Below are 27489 nucleotides of genomic sequence, written 5' to 3' on the forward strand. Positions count from 1 at the left end.
ATGAAGTGCAATGTTTAATCACTTTCTCTCAATTAAAAAAACCGCTATTTTCCAGTTATCTAAAACACAGCAGAAGCAGTAAGGTAGACACAGACTTGACTGCATATGACAATTTTTACTACCTTCTAAACAAGCTGTGATACATGCCGAGTTAAGCTGCAATATTATTTGCAAAGGCTGTATTATTTTCAAGGTTATAACCTTGAAACTTGCTTTTATCTTCAGCTGCCTCTCAGCCAGCTCTGGCTTTCCCCCATTAATGTTGGAAGAAAGACAGACTCTTGAATATAACTGTGAGGGAAGAGCGAGGGCAAAGCAAAACAACCATACCTCATCAATACATTTCTTCTATCTTCTAGCACATTTTTTTAATTTTTATAAAGCAGTCATGGTCCTATTCTTATCCTCAGTCTTTTCTATTGGCACTGCTCCACAGCTGTTTTCAGCAATCTCAGCTATCAGCCAACTGACAAAGGAACTTCAAAATACTTCGTGAATACCACACACAGTTAATATTTTTCTTCTTACTGTAACACATGCTCAGCTTGTACAGAAATGTCTCTTTGTCACCTTTTTACTGCAAGACAATATGCAGCTCTGTAGCATATGTATAATATCCAGGTACGTCTGCCTGCTTCTTTCCTGGGATATGCAAAGTACACCCTTCTTGTATAACAAAAATGTCAAGGATTTGTTAGCTCAGGAGCTCTCTGTCAGCCCTTTCCAGAACTCCAGCTTTGTATTGTACTTCATGTCAATGCTTTTAGGCTCTGGAAGCAAGGAAGACTTTGCTATTCAAGGTACTTTTCAACAAATTCTGAAGACAAATAAGCTCTTGCTCCGATGAAGATCTTCTTGGAGGGAATCATTAGCACAACTGGATAAAGGAGAAAAGAGCTATCTGTCATTGTAACAGCAACCTTCCTTTTGCCAGAACGATGGTTTGGAACAACTACCAAGTCACAGCCTCAGTGTCAATGACAATCTTCTCCCTTTGCACCTACCTTAAGATAGTGCAAACAGATAAATTTACAGTGTCTGACAGAGAGAATTCAGATTTTAGCTAATGATACAAAGCTTTTTTTATGACTATTGAATAATCACAATTAAAAGGCTTGATATTTTGTTAAATAGTCTCAGGCTAGCAGTTCATTTTAATGATGCTGAGATAGTTAAAGAAAAAAGGAAGGAAAATAAAATTACATACACAAAAGAAAATCATTACTTGATATGTTAATTTTTTCATGAATGAAAACATTCTAGACATGAAAGGGAGTCAATGTTAACACAAATAATAAATGAAAAAGCTGGACCTTCCTTAAAAAAGTGCATAGGTTCAGAAGAAGAGAGACCTTTCTTCTTGTGACTCTCTTTCACTTCTTCCTGTAAGCAACCTACTTAGCCTTTCTCAATATCCTTTAAACTTCAATATACACAGTATGAAAATATAGGAGATAGGAAAAAGAGGGGGTTGAAAAATTTTTAATCTGATTTTTTTTTTACATGAAATATTATTCTACTAGGGAGGAAAAAAATTTTTATGTAATCACTTCATTTTCAGTTCCACACTAGAGTATTTAATAAAAACAGGAAAAGAGAGGTGTTGGAACAGCAAATAGCATTACTAAGGCACACAGTTATTCTGTCTAATACATTTGTATATTTTGAATGTGGATAATCCCAATCACACAGGAGTGTCTAGAAAACAGAAGCCTCCATATCATACCTGCCATCACCCTCCCTCTTCACTTTTGTGCATTTCCTCTCCACTGAGGAAATGAAAATACAATCATGGTTCTCTTTCTTCTCCCCCATTTGTTTCCCAGAAATCCTCAATGGCACTTCAGAAGAGTTGCATTTCTTCCTTCCAAATTCGTGTGTATGTTGCACTTCGAGTTTGTATCCTCAAGGATGAGACATGCTTATGTAGGACATGTATGCATGAAGGGAAAAAAATGAGACAAGAGGAATGCAAAAATGACCATGTTCTGAAAACACCACCTTAAATTATCTGTCAAAATTTACATGGGTAATTAAGCTTTTATGAGAGCAATTTCCCTGGTTTTGTAATAGAAGATAGCTACAGGCACCATTTCTAATCAAACTGACATATTTTTTAAAAAATAAATCTTTCTTCATAGCCCACATCTGAACTTCAGCATTCTCCATGGAACCTGTAAAGCACTCCTAGAGGTAGGGTAACTGAGATAGCAATGTTTATGAAGCTCAGAGAACATGTACACACAGCCCCCTGGGACAGCCTGGTATGAATGCTATCACTGTCTCTCCTTGACTGTTCCAGACCATTTTATCTCTTCAAAGCTTTAAGGCCAAGTCTTTCTTAGGAAGAGACAGCATCTCCATCTATCTCTATCTCCAGGACTGCGCTCTGATCTTGTCTCTAAACCAGTGAAGATATTACAAAGGGCAGGAGCAGTCATGATCCAAGTATCTCGAAAAATGGACTGGAGAGGCCCATCCTGTGCACGTGGACAGATGTACATCTTCTGTTTGCTGTCTATCTCTCAGGTAAATTCTAGACAGAAATACAGGCACGATATGAAGGACATCTGCTGTGTGTCTGCAGGCTAGCTTCACACACACAGCCAGCCTGATGTATCCAGGGGTACTGGGATCCGGGGCACGTGCTGCTGCCAGTGTATGCCAGCAGCTCTGCCCACAAGGATTCCCAGTGCTGGAGAATGTCTCACACTTTCAATGCACCCATCAGCATCAGTACTTGGGGGTCTGCCTTACCCTTGGGATCAATCTGTACCCATTCCCTCCAAGTATCACTTGCAGGGGTTCCTATCCCACCCCTGGACAAACCTGTAGTCCAGAGAGCTTCACTTTGTAAGTTTAACCACCTTCTGAGTTCACTCATCAAGTTATCCATTTGAGTGATAAAAATCTAACAGATCTGAGATTTATGGTTTCATTTAAAACAAGCACTATGGCATTGAACCTAATGTAACATTCACGTGAGTATTCTACAGCTTTAAAAGTTACATAGCTTCAGACATTTTATCAGACACTGAAGTAAGACCCACTACCTTCCAAACCTAAGGAATGTTTTCACACTCTGTCAAAGGCACAGGGAAAAAAAATGTAGAGTAGCAGCAACTAATCAAGTTAAAGAATAATTGCATGTTTTTGTTAACAATTTTGGCATTTCATTCTTCGGCTCCCTCAGAACATTTGCTTGCTCCAGTGAGTTGTTGCTTTTGAAGTACTCAACACTTCCTTCTCTAATCCTGCTTCAATAGTTTTATGTGAAGAAAGTTAATTAGGAAAGCTAGCAAAAGAGAATTACATCACTGTAACAACAGTACTTGGCATTTAGTAGCCTCTTTAGTTTGAAACTCTCAGAGAGGTTAATAGCTATTATTAAATAATTCTCACAAACAACTGCAAAGTAAAAAGGCTTCTAAAAGTCTATGCTTTGCTACAAAGCAAAGCTAGGAGTAAAGCTGCATGTTCTGAGGTCTGTATTATGTCCACCAGACAACTGTCCATCCTTGCCTTTCCTACTTTTTAAGTCACAGAGAGACAGAAACAAGTGAAATTTACAGGTAACCAATAAGAATATTTTTCCCAGATGTCACATCAGTCTGACAGCTGTGAGCAAGCATGTAGGCTGCTACCCACCTTCAGAATAAAAAAGGTACATAAATGTGCTCAGACATCTCTTCCACATGGAATATATTAGGTTATATCACATCACAATCTTGTATGCGCAGCACTCTCAAAGCATCTACAAAATGGTGATACCCACCTTAGGAAACACCACTTTCAGGAGACTACTTCGATGAAATACAGTGGTTGTAAAAAGCTAAATAGGCATTTTCTAGTGCAGACCTTTAGACAAGACCAGAGCCTTGGAATTGCGCTCTGCTTCTAAATTTCATGGCCAGGTAAACATCTTCAGCCCAAACTCAGTCCTTTGTGAATACCTTGTGTACACCCCTTCTATTAGTCAATACTGCTTGTACAGAAGGGAAAAAAAACCAACCCAAAACAAACAACAAGCCATACTAAAATCTGAAAAGCAGACTGCTGCTGTGGAAAATCTTTCTTCCTCTTTCTTCAAAGCCCCCACCTCTCACTCTTTACAAATAGCTAAAAGACAATAATCGTTTGAAATGTGAAAGCTCTCCTAGTAGAAAGGTGACAACACAATGCTAAATGCTATAGGACTAAAAGCTTTCCTTCTTTTGAGATTGCTGTGTAGGAAAAGAAGCAAGGATTTGTTGAAAAAGCAAACTGATAAACAAAAACACAAAAAGAGCAAGAGAACAGCTGATCATCTCTCCCCCATGAAAGACCAAAAAGAAAATTAAGACATTACAAGAGAAATCCTCACACAATATAGAAGACATTGCTACATCCATTTTCATATCATGCATTAGCTAGCTTTTAGGTGGTGGTCAGAAAAGTCAAAATCTCCCCTTTGTTCACAGTTTCAATATGATTATTCTCCTTCTGTATCACTCCCTCAGTTTAGCAGCCTGAGGTCAGGCTCCAATTTGCCAAACTGCACATTATTAACCCTATGATGTATTTGCTTCTTTCTTCTCAGCACAATATTCCTACCCACACACTGCAGAGAATATATAATGTATTACACTCTGCCTTATGAGTTGCATACTTAGTCAATAAATAAAATACAGAATATTTTTTATGAATTTTTTATGAATATAAAGAACTTACACCCATAAAATTGAATATACAACATATGATTTTATCATATGCAGCTGTACTTCTAAGAGTTGTTAGTTTTCCTCCATTTTGCTGTGCAGCAGTATATAGCTAGCCTTTTCAGAGTTTCATAAGGGATAAAAAACAGGAATCTCCCTTGTCAGCATGGCCCACAAAATAGGCTATCAGAATTGCACTTTTTATGCTACCTTTTGTACGAAGACTCTTCTTGACAGTGGAAGTGACAGGTTTTGTGCTCTGCAACAGTTCCACACTAGAAAATCTGCTGCTGCTCCCTTCTGAAGTATTCCTTTTCAAGGGTACCACAACTGCCTTCCCACTCTATTCAACTCAGGGGCTAAACAGAGCAGGCTGTTTCTGGGCCTTCTACTGTCTAACCATCCAAATTAAACATGGTTTTAATGAAAATGAACGACAAAAATCTGAAATCACTTTCTTAGCTATTGCTGGCTTCATTAGTCTATTCATTTATCTATTACTCAGTCATGGAGCCTGAAAATTGGCAATGTCAAAGCTTTTGTCTGCTAATTCTCTTAGGTGATGTATATTGTACAAATAAAAAAGCTACAGTAAAATACCAGCATTATATACAGCACAACATTTTCCACTCTCCCTGAAATGATTTCTCATAGTCATGTTCACACTCATTCAGCCTCCTGCACCATAATTTATTGGGAAACTGTTCCATAATTGCTGGTATGACTTTGACAAGAATTATATTATGAGAATGCTTCAGTCATTAACCATCCAGAAATAGCCAGTGTTATCCTGACATATGACAATAAAAGCTACATTGGCACTTCATCCAGTCATATCAATTTCCATATTCATCTATATTACCAATTTAGGAAGGGTGCTTTTCTACTAGCTGCTCTGAAGAGTCCAAGGAGGCAGCAAGACACAATTTTAAAGACTTTTCAAAGTAAAATCCAACAGCCCCTGAACCAAAATCCCATAACCCCTAGCTATCACTGTGTTTGGGCAAAAGCCTATGGAAACCAAGACATACAAATAATACCACAAGCAAAGAAATAAATTTAAAATGCAGTTGTTACACTGGATGGTAGGATGAAATGGATGTTTTAATGTGTCTCCATGCAGAGAGGAAATGTGCATGCTCCTTTCCCTGGATGTAGCACCACTGCACTTCATGCCGCGTTGCATGCTGCAGTTCTTTCTGCAGAAGAAATTGCTCAGCCATTCATTCTCCCACCTTTAACACTGAAAGCACTAAGGCAAAAAAGCAAACGCCTCAGAGTAGCCCTTCCAGTCCACATTTACATGCCTAAGTACATCGTTAAGCATCATCACACTTTATGGGATCCTCTGGATGCATCACACCATCAACCTTTATAGCATTATTTTAAAATCATGCTTCACGTTTCCATGATCAAATATGGACCTAAAGTTAAGCATCCATTTCATTATGATGACAGGTATACCTTGCTCTGTACCGTTGCTATGGTAACAGATATGGTAGCCATTAGATTTATGGTAAAATGTATTCCCAAGAGGTAAATTTGGTTTTTAATTCCTAGTTGCATGGTTATGTCAAATTACCTAATTACAAAGAAAACTCAGATAATATGCTCTTAGCTGAGACTAGCAGCTCCTGAGACTCTTGCATTTGCCTTCTTTGGGTTTAAATGTGGGAGACAAAATACACTGATGCTTTAAAAAAATGACGTCAAAATTCTTGCTCCAGATGGAACTAATGAAAAATTAAGAGGTTATATCCTAACCAAGACTTAATTAATTGAATAAAGCTATCCAAAATCCTGTACACTATGAAAGGGAAAATATTATCACCTGTGAGAAAACACTTTTTGGATTTACTTAAGCAATGGAAATTATTTAAAAAATTACACACACATTTCCTGCCTGTTATTAACCATACATCAGAATTCTTCTCCTGATTTAACATTTTAAATGTACCTTGTGGTGAGATTGTTTACATTCAAAGCTGTAAATTTTACAGTTTGCATTAAAAATTCTCAGGCTTCAACATTTTCAAAAGAGGTAAGGGAAAAAACTTCCTCAGCAGCAGCTGAGAAAATAGTATCAGAGCTGCCAAACAACTAGCTGAGAAAATATTCCTAAGCCGTTCAAGTAAATGCATAGTACATCAAATTATTTTAATTTTTTTTAATTATTTGCCTCTTTTCCATGGATCAAATTTCAAAACATGTTTCTGTTCTAACCAATTTTTCAGTATCAACCTTTTCATTTGTAAAATATACATGTAAGAACATATATGAAATCTAGTGGATAGCTCTGATACTTTCTGAAGTGCTCCCACTGATATTGTGGCCAGATTGTACAGCCAGCCCTCAAAAACCCCCATTTAATTAATACAGTCTTAATCTCAAGCAGATCCTGGAAAAAAGATGCATTACATCCACATAAACAAGAGTCTCTTAATGGAAATCTACCACAACCAGACTAGTACTCTATGAGGTAGTACAATCAGAGTTAATTTGTAGTAAAACAAATAATATTTAAAACGTTAGGTGTTTACATAAAGGATGAACAAGATGATATTTAAACTGAATTACCACCTTCTAAAGTGATAATGCATCTCTGTTGTTAGATTTACAAAAAGAGATATTCATAGATGACACAAAACGAATTTATGTAACAGTAGGTTTCTGCTGCCAAAAAAATCACTTCCCAAAAGACTTCAGAGCATGTTTCCTACTTGTCCATGTGATTATACTTCCTGTTCCAGTGCTGTACATAGTGCCCATGTTGTTTTTAAATCTTTTTTAAACCACTTTAGAAAATGGAAGAAGTAAATTCAAAAACTCAACAGTTTTTGCCTGTAGTGATATCATCCAATGCTATAAGCAAGCAAATCCAGAGCTAGCAAGAACCAACAGCCACATGACAGGAATAAAAGTATCATCCCACCAGATGTTACAAACAACTAGAGCATTTCCTTACCTGCCTCCTGTCTCTCTGAGACGATGACGAGGAGGAGGCACTTCTGTGTGATGGAGTGGATGTTTTGTGAGCTGGAGATATACTCTTCTCCTCTGAACTCATCTTTGCAGCAAACTTGTATTAATGATCTTGTGCTCTTATCACTCATGTACAAAAAGGCAAGGGATAGTCTTCTGCATCCTTCTGTTTCACAGTTTATGGACAGCCGAAAAGGAAGTCAGTCTCAGCTGAACTGCACCGTAATAAAGAAAAATGTGAGAGAAAGAGTGAATGAACATACCCTCGCTCCAAAGTAGCTCTGCAGCAAAGGAATCTGTTGACTATTTAATCCAACACATCTCCCAGTCTTTTACTCCCCTTCCCAACAACTACCCAGTACAAATACAAATGCGTTGTTCTGCCTTCTCACAGAATATTAAAAAAGTAGTATATTATTTCAAAAAACCCTAAGGAAAGGTTTAAGTAATTTGCAACAATTGTCAGGCAAAGTTTACAAGTCCTTGATAATGGGGCATTATCCTGCATTATATCACAACATTATCAAGTAACTCCTCAGGACTTCCCTTAGAGCACAGATACCACTGAACACCCCATTATAATCAGCCCCTTGTAAGAATCCTGCAGTTAGATTAAGGACTCTTCAAGTATTTAAAAACCAGGTCCCTCTCTCAAAGGTGGTGCCCTCACCTGCAGTATCAAAGGCTTTACTGAGGCAGGGGGAGTGAGTGGCTGGGGGGCATGTGGCTGCTGGCCAGGGCTCACCCACCCCAGCGCAGGGAGCATTCCCTTTACTGTTTATTCAGCCACTGCTAGACACGTCACTGCTTTACAAATACTAGAAAATTTCTCTCACTTGTTTCTCTCCACCCAAACCTTTCATTTCCTCCCACAAACAGAACAATAGATACTTAGAGCAGCACAGAGGATATTTGTGTTAATAAACAGTCAAACACTACCTGTCAAACCCCATCAAAATTCTGCAAGTACATCATGAAAGTCCAGGAATGGAGTTAACGCTTCTCCATGTTTAACAGATCACCGTGATCTTACTTCAGCTGATACAGCGTCTGATCTTCCATTAACCTTGGATAAAATTATTCTCTGAATGAGATGTTAGCTGCAGGCAGATGACATATCTTCTCCACTGCCCTCCTAATTATGAAATAGTGCCCTTCCCCATTCGCTGTGATGACAGCACACCAAGGGTCAGCACAGCACAGCTAGCTGCAGATGGGTGTGGAGAAAGGTGCTGTCCTGCACCATGTTAAATCAGATCAGGACAAAAATACATTAACACTCAGACATGACTGCACACTCAAGAAATGATGCCATATTGAAGACAGAGCTCTAGCTTCTCCAGACACAATAGGTATCCATGCAATAAATCATCCTGAGCCCAGATACTCACACAGAGGCAGCTAAATAATTATTTACATTGTGCCACCAGTTTCTGAATACCGCACCCTAAGAAACATGCTCCTGCTAGAGCCAAGATCTGTGATGACTTGAAACAGACACCTTTTCTGCTTGCCGTACTAAGGGAAAGTGGAATGACTTCACTTTATTAGTTATCAGTACTTTTGCAAGTATGACTATCATCCATATCTTATGAATGAGCTTCAGTCTCCATCAAGGAGTCTCCCATAGAATTACAAATCCCACATATTACCCACAGAGTCCACACAGCATCCCAGTGACATGAGTGGGAGGACACGGCTGTTCCAACAGCAAAAGCTGCCCACATTCCCTGAACATCTTGGCAAATTCTGTATCCTTTTCAGGATGACAAGCTCCTGCTAGAAGAAGCCTAAGAAGATGGGTTAGGCTGTAGCTGCCAAAGCCAGCTACAAGAAGACAAAAGTTTGCAGGAAGAAAGAAACAAGCTGCACAGCACATTTTTTTCAGAACTTCAGAGAGAAAACATAATGAAAATGAACCCAAAGAGAGGCTTTTCCTTCTATCCTAGCATACCAGGGACTGCTGGCCTAGTTTAACAGCATTTTCATACCCTACAAATGCATCAGGGAAATTTTAGCCAAAGAGGTGTACCAACAGGGATATCTCAAGGTCTATACAATGTTCATTTAAATAAAAAATGCAATTACAAAAATCAGAACAAAAATATAATCCTAGTTCACAGAGCTGTGCAGAGCACTTGAGTTATTTAATAGGAAATCTGCAGTCACTTTCAGCTATGAGGTCACTGAATTTTTTTTTTAGCAGAGTAGCCTTCAGGCAAATGAAAATCAAACCCTTTTTAAAACATCTGATCTTCACTCAGTTGACTCATGTGGAAAAAAATTATATTTAGTAATAGCACAAAAGGACAGTGGTCTGGCACTTCAAGTGTGTTCTGAAGGCTGTCTGGAAGCAGTAGCTGCTGTTGTAAGAAGCAAACAAGCAGTACACAAGGAAAACAGTTCTCTAAATAGCTGCCAAGTCTGGGATTCTGTCAAGTATGGACTTTTTCTTTTGAAAGGTATTAAAAACAAAAGTAATGGCTTACACCTGAGCCAAGCTCCACAGTGGTTCTCTTGAACTCCCCAAGGACTAAGAGCTGAACCTAACCAACAACTTGTTCAAACCACACCAACTTGTGACCAAAACAAAAATGCCACAAATACAAAACCAGCCCCCTTCACACTACAAGAAGCAAACGTTTCTTCTTGCCCTATTTCACAGCAAAAATAGCTTCAATACTAAACTACTATTACTTATATATAGGAATATATATAGGAATTTCAGTTCAGGAAGTGTAGTTCAGGGTTAAAAGTCAAAAAAAGACAACTGGAATATTTGAGAAATCATGCCATGTAAACAAACAAAAAGATGTATTTATACAACAACAACAAAAAATGTAATCAGCAAGAGTTAGCACGGAGCTCTTTCTTATTGTTCTTGAACATTGAATTTGGATTCTTTCTATATAGCTAAGAGTCTATCTTCCAATTTTGGCTTAAAATTTGGGCATTAGATCTTTTTTAGAGCATGTTAGAAGGAATAAATCTAGTGGAAATGACATAAAGAGATGCCAGTCTCTCTGTAACTATAACTGAAGCAAACAATTAGAAACCTAATTTTTGGCCAACAAATTGAATTTATCAAAATGAAAACGATGCTTTTGAAACATTTTTCACAGGCATTTTCCATCAATCACTGGCAATTTTGGTATTGATTTCAATGGGAACAGAAGCAAGCCATATACCATGGTAGTATGTTTCTAGAGAGTAACAGAAAATCTAAAAACACATTCAAAAACTATGATGTTGGGATTTGGGTGAGTGGGGATGACCTCTGGTAATGATGCATTTGTTCTGATACTGTTTCTTGACAAGTACAGGGCAAATTTTATTATCCCTTTACTTCACAGCAAAAATATCTTCAACCTGGAAGTGTTTTAATCGATTTCATCAGAAATCAATCAGAAAAAAAATAATGACAAAGACAAGGGTAACAGCATTGGCTGCTGGTTATTAATTGCTGCATATCCAAGTAATATTCAACTTGTAGGCTGCATTTTGCACACACCAATTAAATCCCTCATAAACTGCTCAAAACCACCTGTCAGTTCAGGACCCTAAGTTGATTCAGCCCATCAAATGGGGCAGGGCATTGGCCTGCTTGAAAGTTGCTTTGCCGCAAGTTCCCAAGGCAGGGGATTCATTCATTGCTTCTAGCACACAAGAAGAGACAGACTGCCTCTAATGCAAAAAGCAGACACTGCAGAGAGGTTTTGGCCATCCAAAAGTATCAGTGGCCCGGATGGGAGTTTTGTCCTCAACTTCTTTTTATTGGCATCTCAACTATTTTGAATTTAAAACATGATAATTATCTACAGGTTCTGCAGTACATTGTCTTTTAAGTTTACTTATTTTTTATGTAAGGCAATGTATATAGAAAAGTAATATGCCCAAAGTCAAGGAGAGAGCAAGTCTCATAAGCAAAACATGCAGTGAGGCCTCCGATGCATAAGGAAAAATACCATGTGCCATGATTTTAACATCCTCCAGATGAAACAAACACCTATACCTAATTCTATACATAAAGGAATGCAAAATTACCGTACAGGAATGACAAAAAGAAATTATTTAAGAAATATCCGAAAGATTCTTTATTGTACAGTTAAAAAATCGTTTCTACTTTCTTAAATCTCTGGTATTGAATATTTCTTCTATAACTGAGAGCTATTCCACCACTTTCTTGCAGTTCATCCCTACTATACTTTTTTTAAGCTAGAATTGAATTCGAGATAGTGTTTTCTCAATAATGTTTTTGTGCTGGATTTCAATTGTTACAACTTGTCTGGGCCTGGGGGGAAAAAGCTATGGATTCCCCATTCCTCATGCTTTCTCTGCTTCAACTCAGATTTGGATATTCTTTACTATACAGTAATTTTTAGCTCATTTATTCTCAGTTCATTAGTGGTGTGGTTTGGGACTTTTGCCCCCACCCTCTGCTGTCTTAAATCAAGCATTAAACAGATCTAGAAAAAATTTCATTCTTCATTTCTTTTCTGTCCTCAAAGCGTTACTGTCTCTTTCTGTCTAAATAAACAAAGGAAAATTACACACTTTATTTTTCATATCGGAAACCATTCATGTTTACACTAGAGATATTTTGCTTACCCAGAAGTCCTGTAATCATATGAAACAAAATTATTTCAAACACATTAAAATAAATGACCAATCCACTACCAGGCTGTGGAGTGTGATTATTTTTATATCAATGTTAGGCTAAATAGCTTGAAAGACAAGGAAATGCTGAGAGCTACTTACTGATTTCTCATCACCTTATATCTTAGGTTACCATATGTTCGATTCAACATCCCTCCGAAGTATTTCCTGGAATTTTGTATATTGAACTGCTCAGTAGTATCAAAATACTGAAGGAGACACTGAATCTCCATATAAAAATTCATTACTCTTCATTTTCTTCAATGAACAAACTACAGGTTGCACAGATTGGCATTATCTGAAACTTCATTTTAAAATTGAGTATTTTTATGCTACTTGCTAAAATGTTAAAAAAGAAAAGGCAGAGGGGGAGGAATAAAATGGAGACAGGCTATTTTTACTAGGGTGGAAAAAAAATTTTTTGAATGACATGAGACAGTGTACCAGAGAGCAAACTGGGCAAAGACTTAGAAACACAAGCTGTATAAACCACTCAAAATAATTGGGCGACACAGAGGAAAAAAGCAGTGTGTGGAATTGAATATAAGCAAGTTAAAGGGTAGGAATATTTGGCTATCATGCTTTACAAGCCTCCGCTGTATGGCAAGTCCACTGACACTGAATAGGAAATCTCTGTCCTGTCCCAAAATCTAAAAATTGTCCAGCAAGCCTGGGCAACTGCATCAACTGCAGGGTGGTTTGTGAAAAAGCTATTAGCAGAAATGACGAAAACATACAAATGCGGAAATTGCATAAATCCAGAGTTATGAATAAATGCATGTCGTATAAAAGATAAATTAATGTTCTCACTCGGTAACTCAAAATGAAGTCTGGACTCAAATAACAGACTGCTGTAATAAATGTCATGTTGCTTCTCACTCTGATTGAGTCTTTTCTGCAAGAGTGCCCAGAATACTTCAGAGAGTGTTTAATATCTTGTGTGGTATTGGAGTAATTTGAGAAGACAATTTAGAGCGCTGAGATGAATCTTTAGACATAAATGAAACAAAAGTATGCAATTGTCACTGGCATTCATTCAAGCAAAACATTCAAACTGATCAGGGGCTGCTTTTCACTTGGGAAGGAAGAGGTTTTCTGTGATGCTGTGTGGCTGGGTAACACAGTCATTCGATATTCAAGCATTCACTGAAGGCCAACCTTTGTTCTCATTTAATGAGCAATATGTAACTGCCTCTTTCCCTCTCCACTGCTGACCTTCCATGCAGGAAAATCATAACCACACTTTTGTTACAGTACAGGAATGTTGCAAACACAAAAACATAATGGAAATAAAACTTCCCAATGCAGTAGCAAAGTTGTGGTGATTTAATAGACCACTTGTGGGAAATAAGCAATTTGTCATTTTTCTTTTTTAACAAATAAGAGAACCAATCTCTTTACAGACACTATTTGAGAATGAGCCACATCACTTTAGGAAAGTATCAACTTTTTAAGAAAAGGTTTTCATTGATTCATTTTAAGTTTTATTTGCAGACCTCTAAGCAGTGAATTCTAAATCACTGATTCAAAGCTAGCAAAACAACATTTGATCTAAGGGAGCCACTAATGATTTATTTTGAGGTCCAATATTTATAAGTAGGAATAAATGAGGTGCTACAGGAAAAATGGGAAATCTATATAGCACTAAATGATTTTTAAGGTAGAAGATATCAGAATTCATATGACTGTGTTACCATTGCTCTTTTCAGGTATCCTTATGAAAATGTACTTACCTATTCTCAGGCATGCCTAACAACCTTGGCATATGCAAAGTCTCAATCTGATATTATATACAGAAATGCCTACAGTGTCTAAATACTGCCATAAATCATTCTCTATCCCATATTCAAGATGCTCTAGATCCTGCCTATAGCTAGGAAATGAGTCCCATGCAGCATTATCCCTGGAAAGGAGCTCTGATAAAGACTAAGCTGCTGCACTTAGCCCAATTTGCAATTTCCATGATCATGAAATCATTTAGGTTGTAAAATATCTTTAAGATCATGTCTCAAGACCTTCAACTCTATGCAAATGTTGCAGGCTTGGAAATAACTGTCTGGAAAGCCCAGTGGAAAAGGACCTGGTCAACAGCCAGCTGAACATAAGCCAGTGTGTGCCCAGGTGGCCAAGGAGGCCAGTGGCATCCTGGCCTGTATCAGGAATAGTGTGGCCAGCAGGATCAGGGCTGTGATCATCCCCTTGTACTCGGCACTGGTAAGGCCACACCTTGAATCCTGTGTCCAGTTCTGGGTCCCTCACTAAAAGACAGACATTGAGGCTGTCCAGGGAAGCAGTGGAGTCACCATTCCTGAAGGTATTTAAAAGACATACAGCTGCAGTACTTGGTGACATGATTTAGTGGTGAACTTGGCAGTATTAAGTTGTGTTTGCATTCTATGACCTCACAGGTCTTTTCCAAATGTAATGATTCTGTAGTCGTGTAAATGGCAAATTATACTGATCAAATTGTGAGCAGCTGATAATCTGCCTGAGATCATGGTGTTGATCAGCAGCCTCTCTACTGCAGGGTGATCAAGGCATGCAGTCAGCCTTTCTCCTACAGTCACTTCACTGCTGGGCTTCAGCAGAACTCTGCTATCTCGCGTTTGCTTACAAGGCTTACTGCGTGGTTAGATGTGGGCACTCATCTCCTTCACCTCATTGATTACTCTGTTTGCTAATTTAGCTAAATCTATAACTAGACATACGCAGTAGCAATGCAGCCACTAAACTCAACTGGTAACAACCCCAAGGGGTTTTATGTCTTATTTCATATGAGGATAGACAAGAGCAGCACTTACCCGTCTTACAAGCAGTTTCCTGCAAACTCTTTCAAGATTAAATAGTTAAGTGGTTAAGACACAATGTTTATGTCAATAAGAGCAAAGTCTAAAGTAGCACTGTCCTTAATTAGAATACCACTTCTTCTTGACTGATTGATATTCAGTAATGCGGTGAAAGTAATGGAAAAAAACCCCCGTTTTTCATAGATGTCACGTTTTACAGCCCTACATTTCACAACCTCCCATGACAAGCATTTGTTCCAAGAATTATCAAGGAAATTAAAATGAATTAACATGGTGTTTCCCAAAAGAGTAACTAAGTTTATTCAATGAAGTGGTTTTTAAAGGCCTTAGGCTTTGTTTTTGGTGCTCAGGTTAAGGGGTGGTTTTAGTTTTGTGGTTTTGGTGTGTTGTTTTTTGAGGGGGGCAGTGTGCAGGTGAGAAAATCTTGTCAGTTTTTAGCTTTTAAGGTCTACTTCAGTATGTAATCTCTACATCTTACAGAGCTTATTCCACCGGAGACTGCAGTACCAGCAAACATTGAGACACAATGATTTCATGTCATCCTTAACAGAACGTAGTGTGCCCCAACACTTGGTATGATTTCTTTGTCATTACAATTTTTTTCCTGAGCAGCTAGTCCAAGTATGTCTCAATAATATAAAGACTAAAATTAGTATTAAGAAAATCACTTGCATGGGCATATATTTGTGTAAAATACACAATTATGACAGACTTCATCAAATAGATGGATGAGGTCAAAAAACAGATAATCAGATTCAGACAAGAAGAGGACAGTACAACATCTGCCTTTTCTATTTTCTGCTTGCCTACACGATTAGGCAGGGCTTCCTTCCCTTCCAGAGGCCCCAAGGCATTCATAGCAATTAGTGAAGTCCCAGTATGTCCAAACCTCCAGTTTCGATGACAATTTCAAAATAAACCCTCAACCCATTCGCAGCCTCTGAGGATTGCCTCACTAGCTGATGCGATCCCAGGATTTTCATTAGGAAATCTTTGTTGTTCCGTGTTCCTCAGGCTATTACAGTAATAGAGCACTATTGATTTGTATGGCATGGAAATGTTTTGCATAGTACAGAGTCAGCATTATCAGCCTCTGTCATATGCATTTGTAACAGACTGCTGTGAGCAGAGGGTTCAGTGTGTACACAGATTCACAAATATATAAATACAAATGTGGAATATATACCAGTCAAGCATTAAACAGGAAAAACTAACTGATGGACATTACCATCCTTTCCAGACACACCTAAATCTAGGACATCTTTTTCAAAAAAAGAAAAACAAAGAAAAAGAAATGGAATACATGCTATAATATCCCTTTTTTAAACTGAAAATATTGGTGGGGAATTTTTCATTTCCATCCAAACTTTTTCAGAGAACCACATTTTTCAATTAAAAAAAAAAAAAAGCCAAACATTTTAATCAAAACTCAGGAAGTACTTTAAAGAATGAAACGTTTTCATGCATCCTGCTTTTTTTCATGGGAAAAACCCTCAAAATTTTCAACAAGCTCTTAAAAAAAGTAAAAACCAGAAACGATTTTTTTCCTTATTTTAGTAATTAATTTTTTCTTTACCACTCAGCAACTTAGACAAAAGAAAAATATATTAGAACCCTCAAGACACTTCAGCTGCTTTTTGATGAAGTCTCAACTGAACAGTGATCTATAGCAAAGAAACTAATTTCCCTTATAAAAGAGCTATAAAATGTTTTCACAAAAATTGTATTAATCTTTCAGAGCATGGGAGCCTAAAAGTTTCTTGTGACCCTTGAAATCCATGTTGTCTGGCTGCATTTTACTGCCATTCATTTATTAAGCTATCCCTTGTTTCTCTGAATGTTTTATTTCCACTACCACACAAACATTGCATTTTTGCAATATGTTTCAAGGCTACCAAGTAAAATTTTGATTCACAGCAAATTAAGAGCTGCCTATTTTACTGATTTTGAACATTATCATCATATGTTTGTAGGAAGAATATAAAAAAAAAAAATCTGCTGTCTCAATATAAATGCAATGTGTTTATGGGAATGAATAAAAGACATTAATTGATGGAGTTTGATCAGGTCATGAAGAACAGAGAGAGGAGACACAAAACTGGCAGATTAGTCAGAGCTTCCACCATCCAAGGTTTTTGGGGCGCTACATGGAAGGTCACATCCAGAATCAAAAATCAGAATGCAATTTTATTCTTAGAAGTAATTAGCTTGACAAACAATAAAGAGATCACAGCTGCACAGGATAATACAGTTAATGGCTTATACATAATCTGGGAAATATTGAGAAGGAATAAGGAGGCTGTATTGCCTCTGTGACTGCTACTAAATCACTGTGTCCAGTTCTGCTGTCAGCGTTTCAAAGACATTCACAAATGGGTTCAAGAGAGAACCATAAGCATGACCACATGATTGAAAAACATCGCTACTAATAAAAGATTTATAGAGGTCAATCTATTTAGTTTGTCAAATAGAAGATTGAAGTGTCACTGGATGACAATCTATGGCCCACTATATGGGGGGAAGGAATTTATTGTTAGAATTCTTCTCAAAGGTATAACATAATCTAATCGGAAAAAATAGGGAGATAAATACATGCACTTTAGAAAGAAAGCACACAGATTTATAATGGTGAAGATAATTAATACTGATAAAATACACTGAGGATTACAATGGGTATTTGTGCAGAGGTATGAGAAGACATTTTCAGATTCAGCTGGAATTTCCAAGGTTTGGAGTTTTTTAAAATATATTCCAAAGCTCAGTCATCACTGCTGATTTGGAAGAATAAATTCATTCTGGGCAGCCTAATGACCCATTCCATGGCAAGAGTTCAGGTTAGACTATAATGCAGCCTCTCCCTCTCCACAACTGAAACCAACCAAGAAAAAACCAAATCAAAACAGAAAAAGAGAGAAAATAAAAGGAATATTTTTTTTCCTTAATTCTACCTCTGGTGCACCCCAATAATCTTTCCACTTAAGGTTTTCCAATTTTATCCTCATATGTCACTAGGCATTTATTAAGTCTGATCTTTTGTACGGAACAATGTCAAATGTTCTTCAAGTACAGAGAAAGATAGATTCTGATCATTGTTAATATTTGTTTTTCTTACTGCTTTAAAGAATCTGACACATATGTTTAAAACCTAACTTTCCATGGATGAGCAGGAGCACATCATAAAGTATTTTTTTTTATCTCGTTACTATACAAATTTCTCTGCACCTCACTTGGAGATCTTTTCATTAGAAAGACAGAAAAGAAAAATAGACAATTATTGTTCATGGCAAAAAAAGAATACCAAAAATGTCTTGAGCACTTGACAAATACATTAGGAATCACAGACATGGCTGAAAAGACCCTGAGACAGAATAATCACTTTTGAAGTTCCTGCAAAGTCTAAGATACATTGACTGAAATTAAAATGAACATAAAAACAGGCAGTTGCTCAAAAGTAGTTTCCTGACAGAGCAAATCAGTGACAAAAAACCCCCCACAACAAAAACAACAAAAATCCCTTTTCTGCTAATGCCCAGCTGGTTATTTCTTGACTCTCTTCCATGAGGGAAACACATAATATTTCCTATCCTCACACTAAGTCCTGCACACATCATTAGCTAGATATGCTTAGTTCTTCCTACCTTTGAATACTAATCAACATTCAGCTTCACTGACAAAAACCACAGTGTACTCAAAAGTAACATTTATTTGTCATAGAAGAAACTCTCTACTTCTAACACTACTAATAATTTCAGCTGAAATTACACCACACTAAATTGCCTTTGCCTGTGCACAAAGCATGATCTGAGGACAGCAATGCCCTAAGGCACCTTGCACAGAAGGAAATAACTGAGGAGTTCTAGAATATTCTCATCACTAAAAAGCTCCATGTTTTCCATCAGTCATTGATTTCCCAAACATATTAAAGACAGAAAACGACTGCTAATATACTAATATAAAATGCTATTTTATAATCTGATTATAAAACCAGAAGGGAGTATTGGAGTCATATAACACAAAAAGGACCAAATGAATTTTCCAGCTTAGCTCCTGTTTGAAATAAACCATATAACAGCAAATCATTCAACCCCAATGCAAAAGCTTTCACTGCTGTGAACCAACCACAAATCCAAAAAAGTTCTTGCAAAAATTAATTTTCCTGCATTAATAAGAATGTGCATATTATTTTTCTTTTAAATATGTGTGAACTCAAGTCTTAGCCAAGAGCTCTTGTCAAACCTTTGCCTACTATACAGATGAGGTCTTTACAAATGCAAAATTTACTAGTGCACAAATACACTATTTTTACAAGACTTTAGGCACCTAACTTAAGTTTTCTCACGTTTCTCAAAGATTTTTAGTAAGTTAAATGAAGTTTAGAGATGAACTGGCAAAACTGAAAAACTGACAAACATTTTATAGACAGATGTGCAGGAAGACTTGTATTTAGTAAATTAAGAGGAGGGCTGAAAACTTGCTCGAGCCCAGTGGTAACTCCCCTAGTTCCCAGAGCAGAGTATTTGTTTATACAATCTAGACATCAATATGATGATTAATCATATTGGACACTGTAGCAAACATGGTGGGCTTCAACAGGATATTGGACAAAAAGAAAAGTACAAAAATCTTTGGCCACGATTAAGTTATACATCCATAAATTAGCAAACATGCCAACTGGCAAGGAACCATCCTTCCCTCTTAACACAAAATGCTGCTATTCTCTTTGAGCATTTCTCTACTTACACTTCCCCATAAGTTGGGACAGGACACATATGTTTAGTACCTTTTGGTGTCTTATAGAAAGCACCAAGGTTCATAATGCCCAGCTGAAAACCCTGTTTAATCTGTCTAGAAACAACTAGCCTTTTAACACTTCAGTAAGTGAAGATCATTATTGCAAGACCTGCTGGGTTAGCATCACTTGCAAGACGTGAAGTTAGTTTTCCTCTACTTGACACACAATAAACCATAATATGTACAACAGCAGGCAAGAATAAGACTGAGACACTCAGATGGAGCTATGCAGTCTGAAACAGGCTGTATAAAGCTCAGTCAATCAATTGAGAAACAGGCTAATTTTACACGGGCTAGAGATGAGGGCTATTCTGTGCTAATGATCGACATTCACACCTGCCAGCCTCGATAGATGCTTGTGAGATATTTGGTGCTTAAGACCATTTCCATCTCCCAAGTGCCATATAAATAACCTGTGATAACCAGCACAAAAGATTTGTAGGGATAACAGAGCAGTAGAAACACAAATCCCTAACATGCCACTATATATTATTAACATCTTAATTTTTTACTACAAATTCTTTTTTCCCCCTCTGTTCTTCTCTCGCATCACCCCAGATTCTCACAATTAGTCTGTGTTCTGCAGACCCATCCCCATCAAAGCTCAGCCTCTCTGCCCCCACTTCAGTATTTTTCATTCTTCCTCTCCCTCATCCTGCAGTCATGAAGCACAGACTACCTCCATACCGACCCAGTTATTCCTTTATATTTCATGACCGTGTCAGGTCCCTTTTCCTCTTTCTTTGTTCATGTCCTCTCATAAATTGCACACAATCATGATTCTTTGAATTTATCTTTCCTTTTCTAACCCAAGCTCTATAGATGCCCCACTTTTTTGTGTCACAGAGCACAGCCTAGAAGCTCAGCCCACAGCAAAAAATTCTTTAGAAAATATTTAAAACATATTCTGTATTTGCAAAAATCTGCTCTTCGTGGGAGAGGCCATGACTGCAGATTCTAGTCATAAGAAAAAAGAATAAACAAAGAGAACCTAAAATTAGCATTTAAAGACCATATGTCTGCACCCTGCCACTTTGCAATAAACTGGTCTTTCCCTCTCTGGGGCTGAATTATTAGGAAGTTTTTCTTCAGCTTGATCTAAACAAAAAATGAATGACATAACAGCAAGCAAAAGATGTCTTATTTGAACACTACTAAACCTGTGGTCCACTATCATTTTATCACAAACTATTTGTAATTTTCACTGCAAAATAGTTTGTATCGAGAGGCTTAAAGTTATGCCAGCAACATCAGCACTTACTCAGAGTTTTTCAGCTGTACTTCACAGAAGCACTTTAAGGAGTATAGTTTTAGCATAGAGTCAGGTCAGCTACAGAAGATACAGTTTGCAGATTGCAATGAATTCTCTCAAAGTCCTCATTAATGATCCAACATAACAGTTCCATTCAAGCTCTAAATGACAAGTGCCTGCCAATTCTTTACAACACTTTGTCATTGTGCTTTACCAGAATACTTACTAGGAACTAATACATTTTCTTCTGTGTCCTAATGCAAAATTCCCAAACTGATCTCAAGAGAAAACTCCAAACTGCCTAATTTCACTATGACTTTAAAGAGACTCAGAATAATTCTTCAGTTTCACTAGTAAAAAACAAATTCAGTTTTTGACAAATCATGTTTCAGGATTGCGTCTAATTTGCTAATGTTGTCAGCAAATAGCTATTACCTAATGTTATCAACATACATGAGTAACCTTGCATATTTATCAATATTTTGAACACATTCTTAATTAAAAACACCATTCACATACAATATCTCATATTCAGTTCCAAATTTTTGAACCTTTGATTTAGCAGTTCATTATAAGAACTTTTCAAATCATGCCATATTTACTGGGTAGTTACATATTTTTCATTCTACCTACATTGGTATGAATGAAATACAGTTTTTGAAGCCCTTTGATTATATAAGGTGAATTTAACACTTTTTAAAAATGTTACCACACATAAAATAATTAATTGCTCTTCTATCTGTGAAGGCCACAATTTCATATTTTACATTTATAGAATAGTAAACTTCATTAGAGAGGTGCTTTTTAGAGAGCTTCTCAGAGTATCAGTGAGGTAGACTAAATGCAAAGCCTGAAGCAAGCTCTGACACATGTTAAAGAACATAGAGGGTGAAAAACCCAAGTTTATTTTAAGGTGAGAGAGAAAGCAAATGAATAGTATTGGGGAAGATAAAAATAATTGTTTCCTTCTTTTCCTGAGCAAGGACAAGGGCCCAGAGTCGGTCAGCTGCTAACCATATATGAGCAGCCAAAAGTGAGGCTCAGTGGTGAAAGCAACACTCAAGCGTTTTGCTGGCTGATGTGCATTAACGTCACAGCGAGCAGCAAACGCCGCATCTGAAAGGAACAGCCAAGAGGCAAATCCAGCATCTGGCCAAAGGCAGTGACTCAGCTACAGTCACAGGGCACAGCATGAGAGGGATGCAAAATCTAGTAGTCGACAGAATTGCTGCTCTAGTGCAGAAAACTGATGATGTTAACCAGGACCACTGAAAGAGGGCTCTTCTGCAGTCCTGACCATTTCCACACTGGTTGGCTGGACAGGGTGAATCATAAACTCCAGTGATGGCTTTTCATGAATAGTGACCTTGCTTAATTTGTAAAGGAAATGTAAGGGTTCTTTCTCTTATACATTCAGTTAAAAGTAAGATCAATCAGGGATGAATTTAGATTTAAGGTCTGTCTGAATTAAAAATAACTGAAAACCTTGGGTCATCTAAAATAACATCTTGTCCTCTGATGCTTATGAGCATCAATGACATAACAGAAGGTCTTGACTGTTCAACTGTTCTGTGCTTCTTGTTTTAGAAGGCAGCTGATGTTCATATGAATGAGGAGGTCTAAAAAGTCACAAAATAAATCAATGAACCCCATGGGGTTTTTACTGGCTCAGAAAATGTAATCTTTCATGCAAGTGAGCTAACATGAGATTGACCAATAGCAACTAAACCACAATGCAGGTAACCTAAATCTGTTGCCCTTTCAGCTCATGGAAAGATGAACAGTGCAGGAATAAGTTTGAAGAGAACAAAAAAAGAACTCAAAAAAAAAAAAAGCTGGAACTGTTTTTGCCTCCTGCTACTGCGATTATTCAAAGTATGCTTTTTTTGGACTGTTGCAATGGAAGTACTATCATCTCTTAATCAACAAAATGGTAATAGCAGTGGATAGTTAGTTATAATTATATATTATAAATTACCGAAATTGTGACTTCTAACATGGATTATGACTAATTTCTCATAATGCAATTTTTATATACACACTTCTTACAGAAAAGAAAAAAAAACAGAAAAGCACTAAAATACTTTATAAATCTTGGAATATTTCAGTAACACCAAAAGTTGAAATGAAATATTTGTTTATTTACTTGTCTTCAGCTGTCTTCTCCTGTATGGTAACTATTCAGAAGACCACATAAGAAAATTAGCATTTCAGTGAAAGCGGTTTCCTCAAACACCCACAATGCCCTGAACAGAAGGGACTCTCCCACCCTCCTCATGTCCTGACTGACACCATCAGTCCCAGATGTGGCAGGAGTGTTGGTATTGTTTCACCTCTCTGTGTAAATTCCTGTATGTTCTTCTGCTATATATAGCCCATAGAATAATTTTCTATCAATCTCTTAATTACTGTTCATTTTATCATACCTAAAATAGAAACCAGAATAACAAAATGATTCCTATGTACTTTTAACTCAATTAAATCTAACCAAAGCACAATTGTTTTCCACCTAGGAAAGCAGAGACTCAGAGTTCACTACACTCAAAGTCTCCAAATCCCAGAGGGACTGGAGGATTAAGTACCAGTACCAGATGTCAGCAGGGACTGTCACACCCCCACTTGCTTACGGTATCCCTGCATCAGATGGCAATGCTGCACCTCTGTTTTCTGTATGGCATCATGTAAGTTATAATGAGGGTATGCAATATTCAGCTCTCTGAACAGACCAGTAATGCTAAATTCTAATTCTGTCCAATCTAAATTTAGTAAGCAGAGAACTATAAATTAGACCTCTGCACTTAGTAAGCAACTGCAAACCAACTGTAACTGCAGATGCAATGAAGTCAGTATGACTTTGCAGTATTTTAACCTTCCTTAGTAATTCCTGAGACTTGGGGCAGTCTGCTCAAGACAATAACGGCTGCTTCTTTTGTGATGGGTTTGTAATGAAAACATACACTGAAAAGTATTTCAGAGGTATAAAATTTTTTAAGTAGTGGATAAAGCACCAAAGAAAACCATTGAATTAGCATGCACCAATTGTCTCAGATCATCAAGATGAAATGTTTGCTGCGCTGTACACACAGGATAGTTTGCACAACAACATCCAAAGACATGGCTGTATAAGTGCCAAGCACTCTCAGCACAGTGTCAGGCAGGTTGCAGCATTCTGTCTTACAAAAAAAAAAGAAATTCTAATAGAATATGGTTGTAACAGTTCTCAAGTTTGCAGCAATCCATCAGAAGCTTTTACAATCCGAAAGTATTAATGGGACCATGTAAGGGAGTGGCTCCCTAGAAACAATGTTAAGCATTTTCAGTTTGTGTTAATAGAGAAATGAAAAAAAATCCAAAACAAACAAACCAAACAGAAACACATAATTTTCTATTACCATACAGCAACTGCTGAAAATATGTCATTAAAAGAATGTCATCCTGTGTGTTTATGCACTACTCACAGAAAATGGGTTTCAGAATTACGTAAGTCACTGGAATTTGTGCTTCCACTGCTGCAACCAAATCACACTAGCAAGTACACAAAGAGGCTCTGCACCACATATATCTTGCTCTTCCTCTGCTACCTCTGCCTCAATCTTCCCCTAGAGTTTCACAGCTGATAATGCAGGAGTATTGCACCCCACATTCATCCTTTGCTTTCTGGAATACTGCCTGGTACAGTTGTTCCATTTACTCTCCACTACCCATCTAGTTTGCACTGAAAAGCTACACATATGACAACTAAACCAACACAGATATATATGCTGTGCTACAGCAGCTATTACTTATAATTCAGTAGTTACGCTAATATATATCACAGGCCTCAATGGACAAAAAGATGTCTCTTAAGTATGACCAATTAAAGATTAAAAATCTGTGCAGCTAGTACATGCCAAAAATAAAACTGATCAATAACTCCAAACATCTCTGAGATCATTTATCCTTGACTGGAAAGGCCTTTGTAGGAACCTTCTACCTCAAAACTGGCATCTACAAACTTACAGTTTCATTTTGAAGAAGTAGGGAGAAGACTTGGGGAATATTAACTGCATATAGATCCCTTGTATCTGCATGTTTTCTAGAACATCTGTATCAAATTTCAGATGGGTATTTCCCTGACATAATATATTCCAGAGATTAGAGATGATAGCTCTAATTGACTGTTTATAAATACAGTCTGCCTGCTGCAGCACAGAGATGTAAAAACAGTGTACAACAGAGTTCTTCACAAGGCAGTGCTGAAGTGAAAAAGCTTTTGTCAGTGTTTGTTAAATTATAGCTGGATATGGCTTTGCTGTGGCCTATTTAGGTCTTTTTAGAACTATTTTTGCCTGCTTTTTAAGTGTTGTGCTTTACACAAGCAAACCATTAACAGATTGTGTTTGTCAATGTGATCTACAAAAAACTTCTTTCTTTTCACACTCCACAATAAAATGCTGCCCTATTTAAAATGCTGTTTGTGGCACAAGGTGTTAAGTCGAGTTCTGCCTCCAGAGAATAGCACAGCAGGAGCTAACTACCAAACCCATATTTATAAAGAGGATAAGCCTGCTTTTCCAGACCATATTTTCACACAGAATTTTAAATAAAAATCCTGTTTCATTATTTATAATTATAATTTCTAACTCATCATAATGAATCCAAAACGGAAGTCCTAGAAAACTAAAGAGCTTTTATATTAATTAACAAAGTAATCCTATGTTGTTGTATTTTGCTTAAACAAGCTATTTCAGTGTGCAGTGGTTACCCTTAGGAACCCGTGGCAGCCAAGTGCCAATACCACAATATTTGCCAGGCACTCTATTAATCCACATGCCAAAAAAATCAAAGGCTAAGGATGTCACAGATCCCACTGCAATATTCCGTTTACCTGCTAATGGTGTCAGCTTCTTTAATCGCATCCATTAGACAAAGAAAACTTAAAAGTACAAAGAAATGGCATATCAAGAATGTAGAGAGTTAACGGCAACTATATATGCATGAGCATGGTAACGAACTGCTGTAGGAAAAGGAATCTGAGGCAAGTTTTCAAGGGTCATAAACATTTCGGGAGAGAAAGCTTTCCAACGTATACAGAAATTTGAATCCAGCGCTATCAAGGATGGTAAACACTGGAGGAAAGGCAATTATGATCAAAGCCAGAAATACCCATAGGATCAACATTGTGTTGAGACCTCTTTTAGTTTTAGCCTAGCAAAACTGAATGATGAAGTGCTGACAGGACAGACCATGTTCTTGAGATGCTACTTCTAACACAGTCATCTCCTTCCTATGTTGCGGAGGAAGCACCTGAAACATAAAGCAGCAGTGAATAGAAATAAAAGCTCCTAGATAGAATGCTTGTTGGTTCTTTTTTTTTTTTTTTTGGTCCTTCTAAGATGAGGTAATGATGCCTTCAGCTGGAAGGGAGACAAAAACCCAATAAAAGGATTATCCAGCAACTTTAACGTAAGATTAAGAGTGCAATATTCACAACTGCAGCACGATATAGGACAGAAGATAGTAAGAGAAGGATGCATTATAAGCTATTTATACATTTTCTTTGAAAATTGATTCAGACAAATACAATGATTAACCCAGCCTATCCTCTGAATGGGGAAGTTGCATAAGAAAGCACAAGTGAGAGAAACATCAATTAAAATATTCCTGGTTTTCATTTTACTGTGTATATATAGCAAATATTCAGCTATCTCCCTTGACTTTAAAACGTTAAGCAAAAGCAAGCACCTAGTATATATGCAGAAGTCTAATATTGTTTCTTTTTCTAAAATATTTGCATGTTTTCTCAAGTCCTTTAGGAAACTACATAAGTTTACCCATCACAAATATCTTACTTTCTCCTCTTCCATCTCCTGTTGCTCTGAGGGCTTCACCAAACTGGAGCTGGTACTTCAGTAAGTCTCTCTTCAAAGAAAAAAATCACTGATTTTTGAATGGCTTGTGACTGCTGGCAAGACCAATAACAGGGAATGCAGAATGTAACTCTACCTTGCGAAAAAGGACAATGGCACTGATGTTGATGAGCTGTTCTGTAAATTCTCACAACAGGATAAAGGACAAGTAATAAGGCCTTTTTCTGTGACTTCTACATCAAAGAAAGCATAAGGACTTCACTTTTGTATGGTCTATGCATCTGGTCAAAAGGGCTGTCACTCAATTTCTGCTGCCTTCTTCTTCCCCTACCACCACCTTCATATATTTGTGTGGCAAACATCACCTCACTATCCCAAGGGAAGTAAACAGAAAATTAACAGTTCAAAGAATTTCACACTAAAAAGAAGCCTATCATATATTGTACTTCATTACG

At 37.3% G+C, this 27489-nt stretch overlaps 1 protein-coding gene across 7 annotated transcripts in view; it reads right to left on the reverse strand.

Annotated features, from left to right (window-relative positions):
• Positions 1-27489, reverse strand: part of OSBPL6 (oxysterol binding protein like 6) — a 102046-nt gene that overhangs the window by 49860 nt on the left and 24697 nt on the right. For all 7 annotated transcript variants that reach the window (XR_007204626.1, XM_048308572.1, XM_048308573.1 and 4 more), the window contains exon 2: positions 7663-7894. Coding sequence is in view for 6 of the 7 variants with exons in the window: in XM_048308572.1 (XP_048164529.1) it covers positions 7663-7764 (102 nt within the window). In the remaining variant the exon portion in view is untranslated. The remainder of the gene's footprint in view (positions 1-7662; positions 7895-27489) is intronic.

This window comes from Corvus hawaiiensis, chromosome 7 (assembly GCF_020740725.1).
Source record: "Corvus hawaiiensis isolate bCorHaw1 chromosome 7, bCorHaw1.pri.cur, whole genome shotgun sequence".
Taxonomy (NCBI): domain Eukaryota; kingdom Metazoa; phylum Chordata; class Aves; order Passeriformes; family Corvidae; genus Corvus; species Corvus hawaiiensis.